The following is a 26,022-nucleotide window of genomic DNA, read 5'->3' on the forward strand; positions in this document are numbered from 1 at the left end:
TTAACATAAAATAATAGAACGTTTTAATAAAAATTAGTATTTTTTTAAATATTTTATTGATTTTTTACAGAGAGGAAGGGAGAGAGATAGAGAGTCAGAAACATCGATGAGAGAGAAACATCGATCAGCTGCCTCCTGCACATCTCCCACTGGGGATGTGCCCGCAACCCAGGTGCATGCCCTTGACCAGAATCGAACCTGGGACCTTTCAGTCCGCAGGCCGACGCTCTATCCACTGAGCCAAACCGGTTTTGGCGAAAAATTAATATTTTTTCTTGCACATTAACTTACCAGACACTGAATAACTTCACAAATTAATAAGTGTAACGCAAATAAACCTATTTTTCTTGTTCTCCAAAAGCGAAATATTTCCTGTTGCGCACACCAAACAAGTCAGTCCAAGACTAATGACGAGGCAGTCGGCTGCTGACATATTCGCTGCTAGTATTAGTGAGAGAAATGGTGCACCTGCACATAAGGGAAATGAATGCAACACGATGATAGTAATCAGTCATTAGTGAACGTTGTAGTTTATTATTAATAATTATGTATAACAGGATGTTATAAAAATTAAGTTATGAAATTTTTATTAAAACATTTCTTACGCCCTAACCGGTTTGGTTCAGTGGATAGAGCGTCAGCCTGCGGACTCAAGGGTCCCAGGTTTGATTCCGGTCAAGGGCATGTACTTTGGTTGTGGGCACATCCCCAGTAGGGAGTGTGCAGGAGGCAGCTGATTGATGTTTCTCTCTCATCGATGTTTCTAACTCTCTATCCCTCTCCCTTCCTCTCTGTAAAAAATCAATAAAATATATTTTTAAAAAAACATTTTTTTTTATTGATATTTTACAGAGAGGAAGAGAGAGAGATAGAGAGTTAGAAACATCGATGAGAGAGAAACATCGATCAGCTGCCTCCTGCACATCTCCCACTGGGGATGTGCCCGCAACCCAGGTACATGCCCTTGACCGGAATCGAACCTGGGACCTTTCAGTCCGCAGGCCGATGCTCTATCCACTGAGCCAAACCGGTTTTGGCAAAAAAACATTTCTTACATACTGTTATATTGGCTGGGACCCAAAAATGTTCGTTGGGGGCTACATGCAGCCCGCGGGCCGTGAGTTTGACATGCTGGTCTAGCCGCTCCTGAGTCAGGGACAAGGCAGGGGCTCCAGCCAGGGCCAGTGGAGTGTGCCCTACCTTTTCCCTGGGGACTCTGCTCTGTAGAAGCACCAGTCCCCAAAGAGGAAGAATTCTAAAGATGCTGAGGAGGACCATCTTGAAAGGCTTGGTGTTGAGCAACATGTTCCAGCCCAAGCCCTTTCCTGTTCTGTCCCTTTCCCATCACAGAGCTAACTGCATCCTGGCCCCACAACCACAAAGGAGAGGGCAAGAGCGAATGAAAGGCAGGCCCGCCCTATGCTGCTGCTTCTGGGAGGGTCTTCTGGACCAAATGAGGTCTCCTAACTTGGGCTCTTTGCATCAAAACAAATAGAAACAGCAGCTGGGACAAGGCAGCCTGCAGCTCCTGCTCTCAGGGCCTGATTACAAGGTAGCACTTATTCTTACTCGGAGTCTAAGGTCATTGAAGAGACGTTCATTCCAGGACCCGCTCCCTTTCCTTATCCACTAGGATGAAAAAGAAAGCAGCCTGTGTGGAGGGTTTTACATAAGTTCTATCGTTGAATCCTTTAATCTCCTTGTGTTGGGTCCACAAACCACCCCAGGCTCCACGATTGGCTAGAACAGTGGTTCTCAACCTTCTGGCCCTTTAAATACAGTTCCTCATGTTGTGACCCAACCATAAAATTATTTTCGTTGCTACTTCATCACTGTCATGTTGCTACTGTTATGAATCGTCATGTAAATATCTGATATGCGGCATGGTCTTAGGCGACCCCTGTGAATGGGTCGTTCGACCCCCAAAGAGGTCGCGACCCACAGGTTGAGAACCGCTAGGCTAGAAGGACTCACGGATTCAGAAAAGCTGATATACAGATGGTTACAGCTTATACAGGGAAAGGATGCAGATTAAAATCAACAAACAGGAAAGGCACCTGGAGTGAGTCCAGTAGAGCCTGGGTGCAGTGGGAACAGCATGTGCGAAGGCCCAGAGGTGAGAGTGAGAAGGGCCTGTGCAAAAGAAAAGTTTTAATGTCCCAGCCCTAGAGCTTAGGGTGCACAGAACCCAAGTTGGTGTTCAGCCAGTGTGGCTCAGTGGCTGAGCGTTGACCCAGGAACCAAGAGGTCGCTGGTTCGATTCCCATGGTGACCAGATCACCCAAGGCCTGGGGCCACCCTGGTAGCTGTGTTTCCTGTCCTAAATGTTCGTGTATAGAGAACAAAGTTATATGTGTTGGTGGATGTAGCCATATGTACAAAGCGGCACTCATCTGATAAGTGTTCTGTGTCCGTCTCTTAGACGATCAGTAAGGGGCCTCTGAGGAGAGGGCACCTGCCCAGCTTCAGCTCAAGGGGCGGTTCCTTAAGGGAGGGCGGGCACAGCAGGTGCAAAGACCTGGCTGCACCAGGACGTGGCGGGAGAGGCAGGGCTGAGCAGGAAGGGGCGGGTAGCTGGGAGGGGGGTTTGTGCCGGACCTCGAGGGGCGGGCTCAGAGACCCCTGTGCCCTGCAGAATGGCGGCGTGGGCGGGCGCCGGAAGGATGGAGGGATCCAGGGACGGTCGAGGCCCCTGGGAGTGGACACAGCAGGGCTGATCCCACCCTCAGGCGCCAGGGCGCCAGGGGCAGGTTTCAGATGCGCAGGTGCACAGCGCTGAGGGCCAGCCAAGGAGCGGGCGGGGGACGAGCTCACCTGCCCTTCCCCCATCCCTTCCTCCTTCCCTGGCACTGCCCACCCCAATACTGAGGGCGGGCGTCAGTGATGACATGCCCAGCGCTCAGCCTCGGGGAGCACCGAAAGGCGGGCAGAGTGCAGAGGGGGGCTGGGGGCAGAGAGAATCGCCGCAGTTCCGCGTCCCCAGTTTTCCAAGGGAGCGTGAAAGCAGAACCCCAGCACCACCCGCTCACCTCAGCCCTCCGGGCGGCAGCCCAACCTGACCCGTCACCGTTGCGCTGAGTACTGATGCCCAGCCTCCGCCCGCGACCTCACATCAGCGCGGCGGAATGCGGCGCCTGAGCTGGCGGGACCTGCGCCTCCTCCCGCTGGAGGGGTTTGCTTTGGACCGCGGGACTGTGCTTCTCCGGAGATGGCGCCTGCTCCTTCCCACGTCTCTAGGTCTGCTCCTTTGAAACCGGATCAGCCTGGGTGGTGCTGGCAGGGACCGGGCCACGGGTGGGTCTGCCTGGGGCAGCCGGCGCTGTGTGGGTGCTTGAATTCTTGCGGGAAAAATATCACCATACGAGTCCAAGGTGGTTTTGAAAGTACGTTTATTTGGTGTATGTACATGTTTAACTGTGTTTTCATTGATTTCAGAGAGAGGAAGGGCAAAGGAGAGAAACACTGATTAGCTGCTTCCTGCACTCCTCCTACTGGGGATCAACCTCAAACAGGGCGTGTGCCCTGACCAGGAATCCAACCTCGGAACCACGGGTCTGGTGCACTGGGCAGGCCACAAACTGAGTCACAGGGGCCAGAGGGAGAGTATGCGTATTAAAGCTGGGGACAGTGAGGCAGGAAGGCTTAGCGCAGAAGAAGCAAGGGGACACCCAGACGGGGCTGCTCTGGTCTGTGAAAATGTTCTGTAGGAAAGACATGAGCCTGGGCGGGGCTGCCTTTTTAAAAACAAATATTTTTATTGATGTCAGAGAGGAAGGGAGAGGGAGAGAGCACCCAGGGGACTGCCCGTAGATGTTTCTGTTCATAGAAACATCAATGATGAGAGAGAAGCATGGATCTGCTGCCTCCTGCACGCCCCACACTGGGGATTGAGACTACAACCCAGGCAGGTGCCCTCCTGGTTCCTAGGTCCACGCTCAACCACCGAGCCACGCTGGCAGGGCAGGAAAAGGGGGCCTGGAGACAGGTTCAGGGGTCAGCCTGGGTGCACCTGCCCCTGATCATTGCGCCCCTCCTTGCAAATCTCCTGAGGTCCCTTAGAATTTGGATGAATGCCTGTGCGGGAAGAAGGGGGAGGGGAAAGATGCACATGACTAGCCTATTACCAGTAGGACTTACTTTTCATCCGAGTTTATAGAGAAGAGAAAACCAGACATTCAGGTCACCACCAGCCCAGGGCGGCCCAGCTCCCCTGACCTTGTGAGTTTCTTTGTGCGACCTGTGAAGGGGCTGCAGGTGCCACTGCTACATGGGGACCCTCATGAGATCCCCACCTGGTCATGACTTCCAACCAGGAGAGGAGTCTCTTTCCTTTGCCCCATCCCTCCCCTACATATGTTCTATGGCACACACACACAGGGGGCTGCCCATCACACACAGGGATTTGGGGCAGGGGAGTGGGAGGGGCTTAGAAGAGGCCAAATGGAGGGAGGCCTGATGATTTTCAGATGAGTCACTGTGGGAGCTGTGGGAAGGGACGGTCCCGTCCATGGAGGGCAGAGCTTCCAGGAAGGAGGGAAGGAAGGAAGGGTCCCTGTGGCTCCCGAGCACAGGAGGAGCGAAGGGGAAGCGGCCAGGCCCTACCTGGGGTCCGCTGGGTGTATGTCCCACAGTCTTCAGCCTCTGACTTGTTGCAGTCCTTGGGGATGACGAATATCCCCGAGGTCTGGCAGCACCTCTGTGTGGGGCGGTGGAAGGGGTACACGTCTCTGCAGCAGCTCCACGTGGAGTCCTTGGGGTGCAGGGCCACGTTGCCACAGAGTCGCCACTTCTCCTTTCTCACCACCTCCACCTCGCCTGGGGCCAGACAGCTCAGCATAAGGCCTGGCAGGTCCTGGGTGGAGGCCTGCCCTCCTCCTGGGCCTTATCTCTCCCGCATCCATTCATCTTCCCCCAGCACCCAGGTCCCATGTCCAGTGGCCTCTGTCCCGCCCACGGGTGGGATCTGCACTGAGTGCTCACACCCCCATGGGCTCCTGACCTGACCTTGTGAGCGGGGCTACCACCGCCCACCTTGGGTGCCACCCGGGTCACAGGCTGTGGCCCTTGGAAGTGATGCTCAGCCTCACTCAGGCCAGTGAGATGGCCTGTCTACCCATGAGACTGGCCAAAGGACTAGGTGGATGCTGGGCCTGGGCACTGGAGGGAGAACAGATGGGCAGGGCAGGCACTGGGAAAGCATCTTTTAAAAAAAAAATCTGTCTTTTCTCCTTATTTATTTATTTATTTTACTTTATTTTTGAGAGAGGAGGGTAAGAGAGAGAAGGATGGGCTACTTTCTGCAGGTGCCCCAACCGGTGGCCAGGGCGAGGTCAGCATCTTCAGGCAGCAAAGCCAGGGAAGGGGGGGAGATGGGAGGGGGCGGGGAGCTTCACAGCCTCAGAGACCCTGGTCTCTGCCCCTCCATTCTTGCTGCACACTGTCAGGGTCACCTCCTCCTCACTCACTCCCACATTCCTTCCATCCCTCACCCCCTCACTGCACTTCCCTGGTCCTTGGGCTCCTGCCAGGGCTGAAACTCATGGCACCTCATGTTAGGAGTTTGCTTAGAAAAGTAGAAGACAGAGGACTCCTCAGCCAAGCCAGGGTTCAAGGCCCATCCTTCCCTTCACCTGCTGTGTGGCCTCGGGCATGAACTTCACCTCTCTGAGCCCCACATTTTCTGTTTCTAAAATGGTCTCTTCTGCTTCGTGGGGGTGTCACATAGACTGCGGGTGACAAGTGGGGCTGATTGAAGGGAGTTTTAATAGAAGAGCTCACAGCTGGGCCTGTGGTGGGAAGAGGCCCTTGACTTTGGCCCTTGACTCAGCAGATCACTCCCTGCTCCCGACTCCCCATTTCTGCTCCCTCCCCAGGGGCTCTCCCTCCACCCTGCCCTGCCCCACATTCAGCACAAGGAGAGGGCACAAGGATGAGGGGATGCTCACAGGGGCTGGCCCCCAGGGCCCGGGGGGGGGGGGCGGGGGGGGGTCTGAACTCCTCCCTGAGGCTGGCATTTCTGCTGAGCAGGAGCACAGGGGGAAGTTGCACCCTCATCACTGTCAGGCACCCAGCGGGGCCAGGCTTCCCTGCATCCACACCCATGCTCACCTTGGGAGGTTTGGCGTCCTCCATGCACCAATGGGAACAGCAGGAAGGAGAGGACTGCAGGGGAGAGAGGTGTGAGGGTTGGGGTCTCAGCTGGAGGAGGTGGGTGGGGGGGTGCCCTTACCCTGGTATCTTGGGTGATGGGAGGCCCTTACCTGAGAAGATAAGGAGTCCTGACTCCCTCCCGCTGGGTCCTGGCCTGCAGCTGGCTGCTCCTGATGGATGCATGTTATGGACGCCACAGCATTTGGGAGAAAGACAGTTTTTATATCCTATTTTATGCTAATGAGGTGATTTGGATTGGTGCTTAATCACAGAAAGAGGTGGCGAGATATTGACATACCTGACTCTTTGGGAGGTGGGGCTCTGGAGACATAGGTAAATGACTTGGGGAACTGAGCTCATACCTGACAAATTGAGTCACTCCCTGGTTGTCCAGTGCCTCCGCCTGCGCCTGAGCGGGCGGGCAGGGCGCACTCCCGGGAAAAGTTCCTTTCTGCTTCTGAAAAGCCTGCTCATTTAAAACTGAATCAGCCAGCAGTGGTACCGGGCAGGGACCCAGCCCTGGGCGGGTCTGCAGGGCAGTCGGAGATGTGTGGGTTCTTGACTTCTTGCAGGAAAAATGTCACCATAGGAGTCCAACCCAAGGACCCACTGGTCTGGTGCACTCGCCCACCGGTCGCTCAACCAACTGAGCCCAGGGGCCAGGGGGAGAGTGTGTGCATGAAAGCTGGGGACAGTGAGGCAGGAAGGCTTAGCATAGAAGAAGCAAGGGGACACCCAGGCGGGGCTGCTCTGGACTCTGAAAATGTTCTGTAGGAAAGACATGAGCCTGGGCGGGGCTGCTTGAGCTCCCTGGGAAATGAGGAAAAGGGGGCCTTTTTCCATTTTATTTTTTAAAATATATTTAATGATTTTTTACAGAGAGCAAGGGAGAGGGATAGAGAGTTAGAAACATCAATCAGCTGCCTCCTGCACGCCCCCTACTGGGGATGTGCCCACAACCAAGGTACATGTCCTTGACCGGAATCGAACCTGGGACCCTTGAGTCCACAGGCTGATGCTCTATCCACTGAGCCAAACCAGTTAGGACGCCTTTTTCCTTTTGAGAAGCAAATATTTTTATTGATGTCAGAGAGGAAGGAAAGAGAGAGGGCACACAGGGGACTGCCCATAGATGTTTCTATTCAGAGAAACATCAATGATGAGAGCAAATCCTGGATCTCCTGCCTCCTGCACGCTCCACACTGGGGATGGAAACCACAACCCAGGCAGGTGCCCTCCTGGTTCCTAGGTCCACGCTCAACCACTGAGCGACGCTGGCAGGGCAGGAAAAGGGGGTCTGGAGACATATTCAGGGTGTTAGCCTGGGTGCAACTGCCCCTGTCCATTACTCCCCTCGTTGCAAATCTCCTGAGGTCCCTTAGAATTTGGATGAATGCCTGTGCGGGAAGAAGGGGGAGGGGAAAGATGCACATGACTAGCCTATTACCAGTAGGACTTACTTTTCATCCGAGTTTATAGAGAAGAGAAAACCAGACATTCAGGACACCACCAGCCCCGGGCGGCCCAGCTCCCCTGACCTTGTGAGCGCCTTTGTGCGACCTGTGAAGGGGCTGCAGGTGCCACTGCTACATGGGGACCTCTTGTGATTCCCACCTGGTCATGACTTCCAACCAGGAGAGGAGTCTCTTTCCTTTGCCCCATCCCTCCCCTGCATATGTTCTGTGGCACACACCCAGGGGGCTGCCCATCACACACAGGGATTTGGGGCAGGGGCAGGGGAGGGGCTTCGAAGAGGCCAAATGGAGGGAGGCCTGATGACTTTCAGATGAGTCACTGTGGGAGCTGTGGGAAGGGACCAGAAGAGCCCCAGCCTCCCTCTTTGGGTGAGACCTTCTTGTGCACACTTACTCCTCCCCCTCACCTGGGGTCAGATAGACTGGGCCCAGGGAGGGCAGGACTCTGGCAGGAAGTGAGGACACAGCTAAGTTAATGGCACAGACCCCTGTCCAGTAGCGGACGGGCCCGTCCATGGAGGGCAGAGCTTCCAGGAAGGAGGGAAGGAAGGAAGGGTCCCTGTGGCTCCCGAGCACAGGAGGAGCAGAAGGGGAAGCGGCCAGGCCCTACCTGGGGTCCGCTGGGTGTATGTCCCACAGTCTTCAGCCTCTGACTTGTTGCAGTCCTTGGGGATGACGAATATCCCCGAGGTCTGGCAGCACCTCTGTGTGGGGCGGTGGAAGGGGTACACGTCTCTGCAGCAGCTCCACGGGGAGTCCTTGGGGTGCAGGGCCACGCTGCCACAGAGTCGCCACTTCTCCTTTCTCACCACCTCTACCTCGCCTGGGGCCAGACAGCTCAGCATAAGGCCTGGCAGGTCCTGGGTGGAGGCCTGCCCTCCTCCTGGGCCTTCTCTCTCCCGCATCCATTCATCTTCCCCCAGCACCCCGGTCCCATGTCCAGTGGCCTCTGTCCCGCCCACGGGTGGGATCTGCACTGAGTGCTCACACCCCCATGGGCTCCTGACCTGACCTTGTGAGCGGGGCTACCACCGCCCACCTTGGGTGCCACCTGGGTCACAGCCAGTGGTCCTTGGAAGTGATGCTCAGCCTCACTCAGGCCAGTGAGATGGCCTGCCTACCCATGAGACTGGCCAAAGGACTAAGTGGATGCTGGGCCTGGGCACTGGGGGGAGAGCAGATGGGCAGGGCAGGCACTGGGACAGCATCTTTAAAAGAAATCTGTCTTTTCCACCCATTTATGTATCTATTTATTTTACTTTATTTTAGAGAGAGGAGGGTAAGGCAGAGAAACATCAAAGTGAGAGAGAAACAGGGAAACATTGATGGAATACCTGCTGCAGGTGCCCCAACCAGTGGCCAGGGCGAGGTCAGCATCTTCAGGCAGCAAAGCCAGGGAAGGGGGGGAGATGGGAGGGGGCGGGGAGCTTCACAGCCTCAGAGACCCTGGTCTCTGCCCCTCCATTCCTGCCTCACACTGTCAGGAGCTGGGTCACCTCTCCTCGCTCACTCCCACATTCCTTCCATCCCTCACCCCCTCACTGCACTTCCCTGGTCCTTGGGCTCCTGCCAGGGCTGAAGCTCATGGCACCTCATGTTAGGAGTTTGCTTAGAAAAGTAGAAGACAGAGGACTCCTCAGCCAAGTCAGGGTTCAAGGCCCATCCTTCCCTTCACCTGCTGTGTGGCCTCGGGCATGAACTTCACCTCTCTGAGCCCCACATTTTCTGTTTCTAAAATGGTCTCTTCTGCTTCGTGGGGGTGTCACATAGACTGCGGGTGACAAGTGGGGCTGAATGAAGGCAGTTTTAATAGAAGAGCTCACAGCTGGGCCTGTGGTGGGAGGAGGCCCTTGACTTTGGCTCTTGACTCAGCAGATCACTCCCTTCTCCCATGTCTGCTCCCTCCCCAGGGGCTCTCCCTCCACCCTGCCCTGCCCCACATTCAGCGCAAGGAGAGGGCACAAGGATGAGGGGATGCTCACAGGGGCTGGCGCCCAGGGCCCCGAGGGGAGGGGTGGGGGGAGGCGGTGAGTCAGAACTCCTCCCTGAGGCTGGCATTTCTGCTGAGTAGGAGCACAGGGGGAAGTTGCACCTCACAGCTACCAGGCACCAGCGGGGCCAGGCTTCCCTGTCCCCACACCCATGCTCACCTTGGGAGGTTTGGCGTCCTCCATGCACCAATGGGAACAGCAGGAAGAAAAGGACTGCAGGGGAGAGAGGTGTGAGGGTTGGGTCCCAGCTGGAGGAGGAGGGTGGAGGGAGACCCTTCACCTGGTACCTTGGGTCAAGGGAGGCCCTTACCTGAGAAGATAAGGAGTGTGGACTCCCTCCTGCTGGGTCCTGGCCTGCAGCTGGCTGCTCCTGGTGGATGCATGTTATGGAGGCCACAGCATTTGGGGGAAAGACAGTTTTTATATCCTATTTTATGCTAATGAGGTGACTTGGATTGGTGCTTAATCCCGGAAAGAGTGGGAGATATTGAAATTCCTGACTCTTGGGGAGGTGGGGCTCTGGAGACTTAGGTCAAGGACCTGGGGAACTGAGCCCAGACCTGACAAACTGAGGTACTCCCTGGTTGTCAGGTGCCCCGGCACAGCAGACTAAGGCGCCTGAGGATGTGGGCATGTGTCCACTGGGCCCCTCCTTGCAAATCTCCTGAGGTCCCTTAGAATTTGGATGAATGCCTGTTCGGGAAGAAGGGGGAGGGGAAAGATGCACATGACTAGCCTATTACCAGTAGGACTTACTTTTCATCTGAGTATATAGAGAAGAGAAAACCAGACATTCAGGTCACCACCAGCCTCGGGCTGCCCAGCTCCCCTGACCTTGTGAGCGCCTTTGTGCGACCTGTGAAGGGGCTGCAGGTGCCACTGCTACATGGGGACCTCTTGTGATTCCCACCTGGTCATGACTTCCAACCAGGAGAGGAGTCTCTTTCCTTTGCCCCATCCCTCCCCTGCATATGTTCTGTGGCACACACACCCAGGGGGCTGCCCATCACACACAGGGATTTGGGGCAGGGGCAGGGGAGGGGGAGGGGCTTCGAAGAGGCCAAATGGAGGGAGGCCTGATGAGTTACAGATGAGTCACTGTGGGAGCTGTGGGAAGGGACCAGAAGAGCCCCAGCCTCCCTCTTTGGGTGAGACCTTCTTGTGCACACTTACTCCTCCCCCTCACCTGGGGTCAGATAGACTGGGCCCAGGGAGGGCAGGACTCTGGCAGGAAGTGAGGACACAGCTAAGTTAATGGCACAGACCCCTGTCCAGTAGCGGACGGTCCCGTCCATGGAGGGCAGAGCTTCCAGGAAGGAGGGAAGGAAGGAAGGGTCCCTGTGGCTCCCGAGCACAGGAGGAGCAGAAGGGGAAGCGGCCAGGCCCTACCTGGGGTCCGCTGGGTGTATGTCCCACAGTCTTCAGCCTCTGACTTGTTGCAGTCCTTGGGGATGACGAATATCCCCGAGGTCTGGCAGCACCTCTGTGTGGGGCGGTGGAAGGGGTACACGTCTCTGCAGCAGCTCCACGGGGAGTCCTTGGGGTGCAGGGCCACGCTGCCACAGAGTCGCCACTTCTCCTTTCTCACCACCTCCACCTCGCCTGGGGCCAGACAGCTCAGCATAAGGCCTGGCAGGTCCTGGGTGGAGGCCTGCCCTCCTCCTGGGCCTTCTCTCTCCCGCATCCATTCATCTTCCCCCAGCACCCCGGTCCCATGTCCAGTGGCCTCTGTCCCGCCCACGGGTGGGATCTGCACTGAGTGCTCACACCCCCATGGGCTCCTGACCTGACCTTGTGAGCGGGGCTACCACCGCCCACCTTGGGTGCCACCCGGGTCACAGCCAGTGGTCCTTGGAAGTGATGCTCAGCCTCACTCAGGCCAGTGAGATGGCCTGCCTACCCATGAGACTGGCCAAAGGACTAAGTGGATGCTGGGCCTGGGCACTGGGGGGAGAGCAGATGGGCAGGGCAGGCACTGGGACAGCATCTTTAAAAAAAAAAAAAATCTGTCTTTTCCACCCATTTATTTATCTATTTATCTATTTATTTATTTATTTTACTTTATTTTAGAGAGAGGAGGGTGAGAGAGAAACACCAAAGTGAGAGAGAAACAGGGAAACAGTGATGGGCTTCCTGCTGCAGGTGCCCCAACCAGTGGCCAGGGCGAGGTCAGCATCTTCAGGCAGCAAAGCCAGGGAAGGGGGGGAGATGGGAGGGGGCGGGGAGCTTCACAGCCTCAGAGACCCTGGTCTCTGCCCCTCCATTCTTGCTGCACACTGTCAGGGTCACCTCCTCCTCACTCACTCCCACATTCCTTCCATCCCTCACCCCCTCACTGCACTTCCCTGGTCCTTGGGATCCTGCCAGGGCTGAAACTCATGGCACCTCATGTTAGGAGTTTGCTTAGAAAAGTAGAAGACAGAGGACTCCTCAGCCAAGTCAGGGTTCAAGGCCCATCCTTCCCTTCACCTGCTGTGTGGCCTCGGGCATGAACTTCACCTCTCTGAGCCCCACATTTTCTGTTTCTAAAATGGTCTCTTCTGCTTCGTGGGGGTGTCACACAGACTGCGGGTGACAAGTGGGGCTGAATGAAGGCAGTTTTAATAGAAGAGCTCACAGCTGGGCCTGTGGTGGGAGGAGGCCCTTGACTTTGGCTCTTGACTCAGCAGATCACTCCCTTCTCCCATGTCTGCTCCCTCCCCAGGGGCTCTCCCTCCACCCTGCCCTGCCCCACATTCAGCGCAAGGAGAGGGCACAAGGATGAGGGGATGCTCACAGGGGCTGGCCCCCAGGGCCCCGGGGGGGGGGGGGGGGGCTGGGGGGGGGGGAGGTGAGTCAGAACTCCTCCCTGAGGCTGGCATTTCCGCTGAGCAGGAGCACAGGGGGAAGTTGCACCTCACAGCTGCCAGGCACCAGCGGGGCCAGGCTTCCCTGTCCCCACACCCATGCTCACCTTGGGAGGTTTGGCGTCCTCCATGCACCAATGGGAACAGCAGGAAGAAGATGACTGCAAGGGAGAGAGGTGTGAGGGTTGGGTTCCCAGCTGGAGGAGGTGGGTGGTGGGAGGCCCTTACCTGAGAAGATAAGGAGTCTGGACTCCCTCCCGCTGGGTCCTGGCCTGGATCTGGCTGCTCCTGGTGGATGCATGTTGTGGAGGCCACACATCTGGAAGAAGACAGTTTATATACCCTATGTTAATGTTAATGAGGTGATTTGGGTTGGGGCTTAGTCATCAGAAAGAGGTGGCAGTATATTAGATTTCCTAACTTGGGGAGGTGTGGCTCTGGATTGGTTCAATCACTGGTGAATGATTTTATCACTGTTCCTTGACAACCTGCGTCATGCCTGGTTTCCAAACACACTGCAAGTTTGTGTTTTGTTTTACTGTACATGGACAGGTGGGAGAAATTTATTTAGCTCAAATACTTTAACCCCTAGAGTGCCGGGGAGCGTGATCGCGCTTCTCCTGCAGTGTCGCTATTAGATGCTAGTAGTTCACTCTGTATTGACAGATGGCACCGAAGTGCAGGTTACTTATGATGCCGAATGTTTGTAGTTCTAAACTTGACCACTGGCATTTATCTGCCTAATTTTTTACAGGTACTACGATTTTATGAAGTTTACTCAGATTTTGTAGCCCTAAAGCTTCGAAGTGGCGTCCACTTCTAAGTCTGCTTTTGTTAGTGATGATGACATTGCTAAATATGTCAATCCTTGCTGTGAAGATGACGATTTTGTGGAAGATATTGGAGAAGGGTGTCCCTCTATTTTAACATTATATGTTTTGTTCAAATTTTTTTTCTACTAGTATTTTATAATACAATCAGCAAACAAATTATGTCAAAGATGAAAACAAATGTAGTAAAGGTTTCCTTAAGTTTTTGAATATGTAACTTCATTTACTTGCGATTCATAATTTTTTTCCTAAACTGCTGTAAAATCAGCAAAAAATGCCTTGGCAATTTTAGCATAGTTCCTAGGATAATGGTTGGCACTCAAAGGGTTAAGTGAGGGCGCTGAAAATGTGGGGAGGAGGAGCTGAAAAGTAGGGAAAGAGAGCAGGAGATGATAAAAAACAAGTGCCCTTGCCCTGGCTGGTTTGGCTCAGTGGATAGAGCGTCGGCCTGCAGACTCAAGGGTCCCAGGTTCGATTCTGGTCAAGGGCATGTACCTTGGTTGCGGGCACATCCCCAGTAGGGGGTGTGCAGGTGGCAGTTGATCAATGTTTCTCTCTCATTGATGTTTCTAACTCTCTATACCTTTCCCTTCTTCTCTGTAAAAAAAAAAAAAAAAAATATATATATATATATATATATATATATATATATATATATATATATATATAGTGCCCTTTTAATATGAGCCATTTATTTTCTTTATTTTTATCCTCACCTGAGGATATGTTTATGGATTTTTTTATTTTTAAATATATATTTTTATTGATTTCAGAGAGGAAGGGAGAGGGAGAGAGAGAGATAGAAACACCAATGATGAGCATCATAGATTGATGCTCAACCATTGAGGTATGCTGGTCAGGCTGTTTATTGATTTTTTGAGAGAGAGAGAGAGAGACATCAATTAGTTGCCTCCCGAATGTGTTCCAACCAGGGATGGAACCAGAAACCTAGATATGCACCCTGACCAGGAGTGGAACCCGAAATCTTTTTGGTGTACAGAACAAGCCATTTGGCCAGGGCTAATGTAAGCCATTTAGATGTATATCCTCCAGCGCTAAAAGGCGACATGCGGCATTCTTGATTTAGTGGATAATTGAGAATAGAACAGATAGACTGCAACCTACAACCTACGTTCTACCTACAACCTACAATCTACCCTGGTGTTGGGTGCAAGTTCCTCAGCCGGGGACTTGACCCCTCTGCATGTCAGAAATTGGAAGAATACACGAGTGGCCGTAGGGAGGTGGGACATGTTTTGTTTTGAAATCTATTTTTTATTTAAGAGAGGAAGGGAGAGGGAGAGGGAGATCGAAACACCAATGATGAGAATCATTGATCAGCTGCTTCCTGCACACCCCCTATTAGAGATTGAGCCTGCAACCCGGGCATGTGACCTTGACTGGAATTGAACCCAGGACCCTTCAGTCCATAGGCTGATGCTCTATCCACTGAGCAAAACCAGCCAGGGTGGTGGGACATATTTGTTATGAAAGCACAACTGGCTGGTCAGTGGCATCTTATATACACGCTTGCTTAAACCAAAGAGGCCTCGTGCCGATTAGTGACATCTGTGCTACAGCGATATAAGGTTATATAAGGGTGTGCCTGTGCAGCACATATAGTGCTACTGCTAAGTCATTGCCCTCATGCATGCGTAAGGCAAAGGGGTCTTTTTAAAAAAATATTTTTTATTGATTAGTTACAGAGAGGAAGGGAGAGCGATAGAGAGCTAGAAACATTGATGAGAGAGAAACATCCATCAGCTGCCTCCTGCACACTCCCCACTGGGGACACGCCCGCAACCAAGGCACATGCCCCCTACCGGAATCAAACCTGGGACCCTTGAGTCCACAGGCCGATGCTCTATCCACTGAGCCAAACAGGCCAGGGCGGCAAAGGGGTCTTTAACATAGCATATCGTTGTCATTGCCTGCACACATGCGTATGGCGAGTGGGCCTTTAACCTCTGGCATACTCTGGTCAGGATCCCCACACCTGGGCATTAGTCTTCGATGGAAGGTGAGAAAACGAATGAATAAAAAGCAAGTGTAGGCCCAGTTGGTTTGGCTCAGTGGATAGAGCATCCGCCTGTGGACTGAAGGGTCCCAGGTTCCATTCCAATTAAGAGCACATGCCTGGGTTGCGGGCTCGATCCCCAGTAGGGGATGTGCAGGAGGCAGCCAATCACTGATTCTCTCTCATCATTGATGTTTCTATCTCTCTCCCTCTTCCTTCCTCTCTGAAATCAATAAAAAAATATTGAAACATAAAAATGCAAAGCAAGACTGTTGCCCTGGCCGGGTGGCTCAGTTAGTTCAAGCATCGTCCCATGTGCCAAAGGGTTCGATTCCCCATCAGGGCACATACCCAGGTTGCAGGTTCCATCCCAGGTAGGGATGTTTCTCTCACATAGACGTCTCTCTCTCTCCCCCTCTCCCCTCCTCTCACTCTAGAATCAGATGAGGATGTAAAGAAAAGTCTGTTAGTTTGTTTCTTTGGGGGGGAGGGGGTGGGAATCATGGTTTTCTGTTTAAAGCAATTAAAGAAAAAGTTGACTTTTGTAACTTTTAAAAGGGAAAGATAGTACAGCTCTAGCTTCAAGATTTCTCTCTACGTCACCAAATTTCAGGTATCTGCGTTTCATGACCATTCAAAGGGGATCATTCTTCATGGAGGTTCTGGTTCCATTCGGGAATCACAGCCACAGGTGACCTTCAAGTCAGGAGCAGGAAACCCACCGGCCTGAGGGACAGGCCGATGAGGCCCCTCTGGCAGGTTTCTCGGGGGACAGGCTGATTTCCCGGCAGGAGCTGATTTACGGGAAAGAGTGGGAGCTCCCTGCCCCCTCACCCTCCCTGTGGTTCTTATAACTAAACTGTAATAATGTTACAGACCCAGTAACTAGTCAGATGAGGAGACGAGGCTTCAAGATAGTGCTCGGGCCCCACAAATATTGTGTAATTACGTTAAGTGGGTTTTCATTTTCATTTTAAAGACTTTAAAAACCACTCCATAATGTTTATAATAAAAGTAGCAGCTCGCGCCCCAGCTGGTTTGGCTCAGATAGAGCATCTGCCTGCGGACTGAAGGATCCCGGGTTCAATTCCGGCCAAGGGCACATGCCTGGGTTGTGGGCTCAGTCCCCAGTAGGGGGTGTGCAGGAAGGAGGCAGCCGATCACTGTTTCTCTCTCTCCCTCTCCCTTCCTCTCTGAACTCAATAATAAATTATTTTTTTTTAAAGTAGCAGCTCGCATCCTGTGCCCTGTCTCCTGTCACGGACTTTCGGTCCTGTCCCTCTAAGGTGCTGGTCCTGCCTTATCTCGAGTTTTCTCCAAAGCAGCTTTCTTGCGGTATAAATGACACAATGGAATGTACATGTAGGAAGTGTGTAACTTGATGTTTTGACATACGTGCGTGCCCATGAACCCCCAGCACCTCCCCCCCATCTCCTTCCCCTCTGCGCTCTCCCCTCCCCCAAGCAATCACGGATGGGCTCTCTCAGAAGCAGGGTGCAGGGCTGGTGGATGAAGCCGGATCATTCCTCCACTTGTCTCCTCTTTGGTCCCTTGCGGGAATGAGAGGAGCCAGAGCTCTTGGCTGAGGGTGCCCTGCGGACTAGGACAGTCATGGGCTAGGGCAGCGATGGCGAACCTTTTGAGCTCGGCGTGTCAGCATTTTGAAAAACTCTAACTTAACTCTGGTGCCGTGTCACATATAGAAATTTTTTGGTATTTGCAACCATAGTAAAACAAAGATTTATATTTTTGATATTTATTTTATATATTTAAATGCCATTTAACAAAGAAAATCAACCAAAAAAATGAGTTCGCGTGTCACCTCTGACACGCGTGTCATAGGTTCGCCATCACTGGGCTAGGGAAAGGGCTGGCCCTGCCCTGGCTCCAGAGCCCCTACCCACCACCTCCGGTTCCACGTGAGGCCACTTTGCAGTCTCGTTGTGGCCTTGCAGTTGTGTGTGTGTGTGTGTGTGTGTGTGTGTGTGTGTGTGATGTGAAATTCACATAACGCCACAGTGACCAGTTTATAGTGAACAATGAAGTGGCATTTAGTATACTCACAACATTGTACAACCATTACCCCTATCTGGTTCCAAAACATGTTCATCATTCCCAAAGTAAAACGTGGTACCCATTAACCAGAACCTCCATACCCTCCCTCTCTAGCCCCCGGAAAATGCCAATCTGATGCGTATCTCTACGGATTTGTTTATTCTGGATATTTCATAGGAATAGAATCATACAATATGTTGCCTTCATGTCTGGCGTCTTACACTCAACAGTCCTTTCAAGGTTTATCCGTGTTGTGCAATGGATCAGTGCTCATTGCTTTTGGTGGCTGAATAACATTCCACTGTACAGACAGACCACAGTTTGTTTATCCGTTCATCAGTTGATGGAATTTGGGTTGTTTCCACCTCTTGGTGATTGTGAATAGTGCTGTATGGACAGGCATGTGGTTTGCAGTCCGTTTAAAGCAGTGGTTCTCAACCTTCCTAATGCCGAGACCCTTTGATACAGTTCCTCATGTTGTGGTGACCCCCCAACCATAAAATTATTCTCGTTGCTACTACATAACTGTAATTTTGCTACTGTTATGAATCGTAATGTAAACATCTGATATGCAGGATGTATTTTCCAACGACCCCTGTGCAAGGGTCGCTCGACCCCCAAAGGGTTCGCGACCCACAGGTTGAGAACCGCTGGTTTAAAGCGTAGGGAGTCTGGCTGGAGGGCAGTGAGCATCCTGGAGAAGAGCGGAGCTGCGGCTCCAGTCCTGTACTCAAGCCCAGAGCCACGGCAGCGACTGCTCAGTGTGCAGCGCCTCACGCTGGCTGGGTGAGCTGGTGGAAGTCACTGGAGTCTGGGGACAGAACTTCCTTTGTGGGACTGTTATGACAACGGCATCACACACGCCTAGGAAACGTTCAAAACACCCAGGAAGCCCCTGACCGGTTTGGCTCAGTGGATAGAGCATCGGCCTGCGGACTGAAGGGTCCCGGGTTCGATTCCAGTCAAGGGCACGTACCTTGGTTGCAGGCACATCCCCAGTGAGGGGTGTGCAGGAGGCAGCTCATCGATGTTTCTCTCTCTCATTGATGCTTCTAACTCTCCATCCCTCTCCCTTCCTCTCTCTAAAAATCAATAAACCATATTTTTTAAAAAAAAACACCCAGGAAGGAAAACAAACAAAACACCTAGCAGGGCACCCTTGTGCCCAGCACACAGTTGCAAAATGTGGCATTCTGTCATCCGTCCGTATTGTCAGAGCAGAGAGACAATACATTGGTTGGCTATCAGCTGGCTCGCCGCAGGCCAAGGCCAAGAGTAGGGGCAGGAATCGAGGAGGTGTGTTGTTCAGAACCAGTGTGGTCGCCGAGAGACCTGAAATGTGTCCTGGTGCCTGGAAATGGAGTTTAGTTCTTGCTGGTCCTGCAGTACTGGCAGGGGCAGAGTTTACAGGGCAGCCCTCCAGCACTCGATCACTCAGGAACCCAGGCTGGTGCGGCCCCACCACCTTCAGCATGTGCATTTCAAGGTCGCGCTGGGGGTCATGCCCTCTCCAGCCAGAGGCAGGTGAAGAGTGAGGGAGCACAGCACAGGCTCTTATGGACCAGGCTGAGGGTGGCGCCCAGTTCACGTCAGCTCAATTCGCCTTGCCAGCACTCAGTGCCCAGACCTCACCTAACTGCAAGGGGCACTGGGAAATGTAGTCCGCTGTCTGGGCCGACACTTCAGAGCATGGAGTCTACGCTAGGGTGAGCCCGGGGCACTGATGGACTCCCGGAGGTCAGAGGGCTGTCAGCACCGCGGGGAGCACCCCCACATCTGCCCTGAACCTGCTACCCCCTCTCCTGCATGACTCCTAGGCCCTCCTTGTGACCTCGAAGCCTTGCTTGAGATCTCAGGTCCAGAGAGGGAGTAAGACGATCAAGCCTGTCCCGCCGGCCTGAGAGCTGGTTGCCGGTGGGAGAGCAGCAGTCTGCTGGGTGGCTGTGGAGAAGAGGTGAGGTCCGGCCAGCAGCACTCATCTTGGCAGACGCTCTGGTTCCTCACCAGTCACCGCTCTCCCAGCTTCTCCGTCAGCAGGACCCCAGTTTCATCAGGCATGGCCCGCAGCCAGCCAGGAGCATGTGAGTCCCTGCATGGAGGCTGGCCGCATCTGACATGCAGGGAAATCTACTCCATGTGTATTCATGAAACCCCGTGGTTTCTGAAAGATCAGACAGAGGCCGAAAACCAGGACTACAGGCTTTATTAGAGGAGAAGCACCTGCCGGGCTGCCTCGCAAGGGGAGGACAGCAGCACGTGCAGGGGTGGGCAACCTTTTGAGGGGCGGAATGGGAAGGGGCTTAGTGTACTCGGTGCACACTGATTGGTGGCTTACTGCATTGTCCATATAGGACAAGGGCTTAGGGTATTTGGCAGGTGTGGATGGGTGGTCCAATGTATAGTCCATATAAGGTACCTGGTTAGTCACTCAGGTATTTACGGGCTGCAGGTTACGTCATACTCCTCCCACCAGTTGGGGGAAGGGAGGATCTATCATTCCAGGCTTTTGGTAATAGCAAAAAAATTGAGAGTCCTGGCAAGGTCAGGGGGCGAGGGTCCGTCTTCTGTAACTACTTCCTGTTGAGAGGGGACGTCATCGGGGGCATCTACCCGGGGTCTCAAAGATTCCAGTGACATAGGTGTCTCTAGGTTCTGAATTCAAGGCCAGATAGATTTCTTCCACCTTCTGGTTGGCGAACACCTGCATTCTGTTCTGCAAAAAAACTAGTAAAACAGCGCATGAGACAGGGGCCAAAGAGCAAACTCAAAAGAATAAATACCAGTGGGCCTCATAGTGGGAGGAGCCATGGTATAAGTGAGCCAAAGACGGCATACCCCCCTTCTAGCTGGTTATGTCCTTTGGTCAATTCTGTCCCGGAGGGATTTAATGTGATCTTTGACAATTCCTGATTCATTTACAAAGTAGCAGCGTTCTTCCCCAAGAAAGACACAGGTACCTCCTTTTTCTGCTGTTAGGAGATCTAAGGCACGCTGGTTCTGTAGGGCTACTGCTGCTAAGGAGTCTACCTGCCTTTGAAGGGATTCAAGGGAATTGCTAATGATGGAGATATCTTCTGAAAATTCAGCAGACAATTTGTGGTAGAAATGAACAGAGGAGGAAATGCCTCCTACGCCTGTCCCTACTGCAGTGAGGACTCCCGTACCCACTAAGAGGGGAACAAGGGTCGCCCTTTTGTGGTGAGACCTGAGAAGACCAAGAGAGGATTCGAGTTCTCCCTCTGTTCTGATAGAAAGATTGGGGGTTAGGAAGACATAAAGGCAGAGCGAGTGTGACAGGTCCTGGGGGACACAGGTGTAGGCTGTAGTCCCACAGAGGAGAAAAATACCGGTGGAGGGCAGGCTAAGGGAGGGGGTAAACTTATAGATTGTGTACAGTAGTAGGGTGTAGGAGTAGTTGAGGTAGTGGTTTGAGAGGTGTTTGTTAAACAGGTAGTCTTTTCTGTATTAAAGAGAGAGATGTTGTATGGGGTGCGTTGAGGTCTGGTATAGGTAAGAGTTAAGTTAGTGGTCCAATAGGTTGGGATTGGAGTGGCTATGATGAGGGTTCGAGCCAGTGACAGACAAATCCAGGAGGATGTAGAGAAGGAGGGATTGATGTTAGAGAGTAGGTGGAAAGTTGTGTTGATGAGGGTGGGCAAAGGAGTAGGTTCGGGGTCTGCAGGGCGAGAGAGAATGTCCTTTAGTGGGGGAGGGATAGGTTGGGGATTAATATAGTTTTTAATAAATACAATTATAGTAGAATTGATGACACCCTCATCATCTCAAGTCCATTTCACCTAAAAAGACCAAAACCCTTCATTGGTGCACTCATTGCTAGCTGCCTGTAGGAGGATTATGGTGAGGAGTTGAGACATATAAAAAGGAATTTGAAACCTGAGCTTCTTCCGAAGTAAAAATTGGAGGGTCCCTTGCCAGGTAAGAGCCTGTGAGGAGTGATGGGTCATCAGGTCCTGGATGGTGTCACCGAGTCTTCTTCGGGGATGGTGGGAGGCATTTGGTGAGCCTGAGAGAGGTAGGTATTGCAGTGAAAGTGGGAGGGAATGTTAGAATGGGCTGTTATCCAAGGGAAAAGAGAATAGGAAGGAAAGGAGCAGTGGAAGCCGGGGACCTGGATGGTTGCATAAGAAGTAAGACACTGTGCTGGCTTAACTTCTTACTTTTACTGAACCTTGATCCTTGCTGTTTTTCTGAATATTCTGGTTTAGCTTAAGAAGTGTCCAGCAACCTTCCTGCCAGGCTTGCAGACTGAAACCTCACTTTCTTGCTCAGAGTAAAATGGCCCTTTTATAATTCTTATAAATAGTTAATTTAGAACTCCTTCCTTCCTTCCTTCCTTCCTTCCTTCCTTCCTTCCTTCCTTCCTTCCTTTCTTCCTTCCTTCCTTCCTTCCTTCCTTCCTTCCTTCCTTCCTTCCTTCCTTCCTTCCTTCCTTCCTTCCCATCACATACACAACCTTCACAAATTTCACACTTTCAAATTAGCCTTCAAACCTTCTTTCTAATGTCCTTCAAAAATGCATTACCAGCCCTGACCAGTTTGGCTCAGTGGCTAGATCGTCGGCCTGTGGACTGAAGAGTCCCAGGTTCGATCCCGGTCAAGGGCATGTACCTTGGTTGCGGGCACATCCCCAGTAGGGGGTGTGCAGGAGGCAGCTGATGGATGTTTCTCTCTCATGGATGTTTCTAACTCTCTATCCCTCTCCCTTCCTCTCTGTAAAAAATCAATAAAATATATATTTTTTAAAATGCATAACCATGCCTCAGACCTTCTATTAAGTATTTCTCTTACTTTCAAGAAAGTATACATCAATGTTTCAGTATTGTTTAGCACAGCAATGCTCCAAAGTCTTTAAGTTAATAAAGACTTTGGAAAATTATGTATAGGTACATGAGGCTGGAGAAAATGCAGGAGGAGGGAGTAGGCCCTGCAGTCTATTCCCAGGCCTCTAGCCACTTGCATTTTAAACTGCCACATTTTTCCTAGAGATAATGAGCTCAGTTTCTGATAATAGCCAGACTATTGAGTAAGCCTGTGCAGTCAAGGAAGTGTCCTTGGGAAGGGTGAAGTGGGGGAGCGGGAGGGGGTGGCTTGGTTGGTTGGAGCATTGTGTTGTACACCAAAAGGTTGCAGGTTCAATTCCCCATCAGGGCCCATACCTAGGTTGTGGTTTGATCCCCTGGGTGTGTACGGGAAGCAAGTGATCCATTGATGTTTCTCTTTCTCTCTTCCTCTCTCTCTAAAAATCAATAAAAACGTTAAATAAATAATAAAAGGATCCCTTGTGTCCATTAGTAATCACTCTACATTCCTCCCTCCACTCAGCTCCACCCCTGCAACCACTAATCTATTTTCTGTCTCCATAGATTTTTCTATTCTGGACATCCTATATAATAATAAAAGAGAAACATGTAAATTGACCTCAATGCCCACCAGCCAATCAAGAGTGAGTATGCAAATTTACCCAACAAAGATGGTGGGTTGATTTGCATACACAGGCGCCAGGCAGAGAGCAGAGTGGGAGAGCCGGCGGAGAGTGGAGCGGCTTGGGGAACTTGGCTCCTCAAGCCCCAGATGAAGAGCAGAGAGGGAGAGCTGGTGGCTTGGAGGACTTGGCAGAGTGGGAGGCCATGGGGAAGGAGACAGAGCAGGAAGGTGTTGGGGTCCAGCCCCAGCAGGTCCAGGGGTTCCCAAAGGTGTGGATGGAGTCAGTGAAGAAGGAATGACATGGAGACAGCGTTCAGTTGATCAGTAGCCTAGCCAGGTTCTCTAGCAAGGTTCTAGCCAGGTTCTGTCTTTATTCTCCTGTTACATCTGTATTTATACCAGTTGATTTTTTTTAAAATATATTTTATTGATTTTTCACAGAGAGGAAGGGAGAGAGAGAGAGTCAGAAACATCGATGAGAGAGAAACATCGATCAGCTGCCTCCTGCACATCTCCCACTGGTGATGTGCCTGCAACCCAGGTACATGCCCTTGACCGGAATCGAACCTGGGACCCCTCAGTCCGCAGGCCGATGCTCTATCCACTGAGCCAAGCTGGTTTCGGCTATACCAGTTGATTTTAATCCTATCCATTCTATTCCAAAGGTTAGGGCGTTTGTTATCTCCATTCCAAGGTCCCTACTCTATTGTTCTGTTAAGCTACAAGAAAGTAACTGAAGGAGATTATCCTAAGTAAAGATTATGTATCTTAAGCCTGATTGTTCATAGTTAAAGTGATTAACTACCCGCCTGGCACTTAGTTAAGGGGTTTTACTGATTTATTCCCTTCCTTAGTCCTGTTAATCACTAACTCCAGAGAAAAATCCCCACCTGGGGAAACAACCTTTCTCGGGGAGGTGGTCCTGGTTGGTTAAAACACATAGCGCTAAGAGGGGGAGCAAACATATGCCATATACGCCAGGTCCCTTGAAACATAAGCTGTGCAGATGTTTCTTCCCTGCAGCAACTGTGTCAAGCTGCAAGGGTGGACCAGCTTCCGGCAGGAAGGGAAAACCAAGAGCCCAGGGAACACCAGGAATTCTGGGAATAGTAGTTCTGGTGGCAGCCCCAGGACCGGAAGTGGAAGCCCAGAGAGTGGGGAGCACCAGGAATGCTGGGAATCATAGCTCTGGTGACAGACGGATCTCCTAGACCAGTGGTCGGCAAACTGCGGCTCGTGAGCCACATGCGGCTCTTTGGCCCCTTGAGGGTGGCTCTTCCACAAAATACCGCGTGTGGGTGCGCACATACAGTGTGATTGAAACTTCGTGGCCCATGCCCAGAAGTCGGTTTTCGGAAAGGAGATGGACGAAACAAGTATACAAGATGAGTGTGGATGGTAGAGTTGGAAGGGGTCGACCTCAGCAAATGTACCTCAATCAGATGGAGGACGTTTTTAGCAAAGCCAGGTTAGGAGTACCCTAATTAAGTTAATAACAATGTACCTACCTATATAGTTTAAGTTTAAAAAATTTGGCTCTCAGAAGAAATTTCAATCATTCTACTGTTGATATTTGGCTCTGTTGACTAATGAGTTTGCCGACCACTGTCCTAGACACTAGAGCAAAGTGATCCTGGAGCAAGTTACTGTTGTGGTGGGGGATGGAGGGAAAGCAAAGGTGAGAGACATAAGTAAAATCAGAGTGTCTAGGAAAAATTAAAGGGAAGATATCCTAAAACTTCCAGGAAATCTCCACCAATGAAGCAAAGAAAAAAAATGCCTCTATTTGCCGGGGTCCAACCCCAGCAGGTCCAGGGGTTCCCAAAGGCGTAGACAGAGTCGGCGAAGAAGGAATGACACGGAGACAGCGTTCAGTTGATCAGCAGCCTAGCCAGGATCTCCAGCCAAGTTCTGGTCTGGATCTCCAGAGAGGTTCTGCTTAGGATCTCCAGCCAGGTTCTGTACCCAGGTTCTAGTCAGGTTCTCTTGCCAATTTCTGTAGTCAGGTTCAGTCCAGGATCTTTTGCCATGTTCTCTCCAGCAAAGTCCTTCTGTCTCTAGAGAACGTTCTGTGTAGGTTCTGTGCCTAGGTTCGGTCTCTCTTGGTCCTGTCTTCTAAATCCTGTCTCCTAAGTTCTGTGTCTTGCTGTCTTGTTGCATCTGTATTTATACCAGTTGATTCCAATCCTATCAATCTCTATTACAAAGGTTAGGGCGTTTCTTATCTCCATTCCAGGGAGTAAAGATTATGTAGCTTAAGCATGATTGTTCGTAGTTAAAGTGATTAATTACCAGCCTTGCACTTAGTTGAGGGGTTTTATCCCGTCCCTAACTTCAGGGGAAAATCCCTACCTGGGGAAACAACCTTTCTCGGAGAGGTGACCTTGGTTAAAACACAGCGCCAAGAAGGTGAGCAAACATATTAAGAACAGTATGCCATATATGCCAGGTCCCTTGAAACAGCAAGCATGGACCGGGTCCCGGCATCTATTGTTCTGTGAGCAACAAACCAAACTGAGTTGGGGTCTCAGACAATTCGCTCATATGATTGCAAAGACAGACAGAAACTCCTGAATTGGAGAGGGCTCCCCTGAGGGCTCCCAGATTGGAGAGGGTGCAAATGTCGTGCACCGGGCCTCTAGTTTCATATAAAAGGAATCATATACTTGAAGCCTTTGGTGTCTGGCTTCTTTCACTTAGTATGATGTTTCAAGATGCATCCATGTTGTAGTATGTGTCAGTGCTTCATTCCCTCTTACGTACTAACTAGTGTCCTGGTGCATGGATTTGTGCACATTAAAAGGAATTAATTAGAAGTTATTTTAATATCGCTATTTGCGTCTTGCTAATGAAAAGAAAATAGGATTCTACTGAGTCTCCTATCTACCTACTCCAGGACTTCTGTGAGGATCAAATGAGATAAGGCACCGGAAAACGCTTCACAGACATTTGGTTAAACTGTAAAATGTTGACCCATTACACCCTTTATTCTCTCACACCAAGTATGATAGCTATGGGCCATCCATCCACCTCAGTCAGTGCCTTTGGAAGGAATCAATGAGCCAGTCTTCAACCTTGCCCCTCCCTAACTTTCTCTTTCCTAAATGGATATCTGGGTCAATCAACTAATAGGGAGAAACACAGAAATCCCATTAGGATTATGGGGTTTAGACCAGGGGTTCTGATTGGATGTTAGCATTTGAGAAGGCGTAT

The 26,022-nt window shown here is 51.6% G+C and overlaps 3 protein-coding genes across 4 annotated transcripts in view; 2 read left to right on the forward strand and 1 right to left on the reverse strand.

The window, feature by feature from the left end:
• OPA3 (outer mitochondrial membrane lipid metabolism regulator OPA3) overlaps window positions 1-26,022 on the forward strand; it is a 93,429-nt gene that overhangs the window by 43,258 nt on the left and 24,149 nt on the right. The window lies entirely within an intron of this gene.
• The window catches only part of ERCC1 (ERCC excision repair 1, endonuclease non-catalytic subunit), a 202,341-nt gene that overhangs the window by 31,223 nt on the left and 145,096 nt on the right, over window positions 1-26,022 (forward strand). The window lies entirely within an intron of this gene.
• Window positions 10,554-12,789, reverse strand: LOC132216732 (uncharacterized). Of its 2 annotated transcripts, XM_059666156.1 has the most exons (4): window positions 12,691-12,789; window positions 12,570-12,623; window positions 12,086-12,241; window positions 10,554-11,218 (listed from the first exon to the last, which is right to left on the reverse strand). In XM_059666156.1, exons 1-4 carry the CDS (start codon window positions 12,779-12,781, stop codon window positions 10,863-10,865), a joined length of 657 nt encoding a protein of 218 aa, XP_059522139.1. In that variant the 5' UTR covers window positions 12,782-12,789; the 3' UTR covers window positions 10,554-10,862. The 2 variants fall into 2 exon arrangements, with proteins under 2 accessions (XP_059522139.1, XP_059522141.1); XM_059666158.1 differs by lacking the exon at window positions 12,086-12,241 and having other exon boundaries at window positions 10,569-11,218.

This window comes from Myotis daubentonii, chromosome 15 (genome assembly GCF_963259705.1).
Source record: "Myotis daubentonii chromosome 15, mMyoDau2.1, whole genome shotgun sequence".
Taxonomy (NCBI): domain Eukaryota; kingdom Metazoa; phylum Chordata; class Mammalia; order Chiroptera; family Vespertilionidae; genus Myotis; species Myotis daubentonii.

Coding starts and splice junctions, on each gene's coding strand:
- LOC132216732 (XM_059666156.1), bottom strand. CDS start 12,781: ATGTGTGGCCTCCACAACATGCATCCACCAGGAGCAGCCAGATCCAGG. Junction 12,624..12,690: donor CAGACTCCTTATCTTCTCAG/GTAAGGGCCTCC, acceptor TCTCCCTTGCAG/TCATCTTCTTCCTGCTGTTC. Junction 12,242..12,569: donor AGGACGCCAAACCTCCCAAG/GTGAGCATGGGT, acceptor CTCCCACCACAG/GCCCAGCTGTGAGCTCTTCT.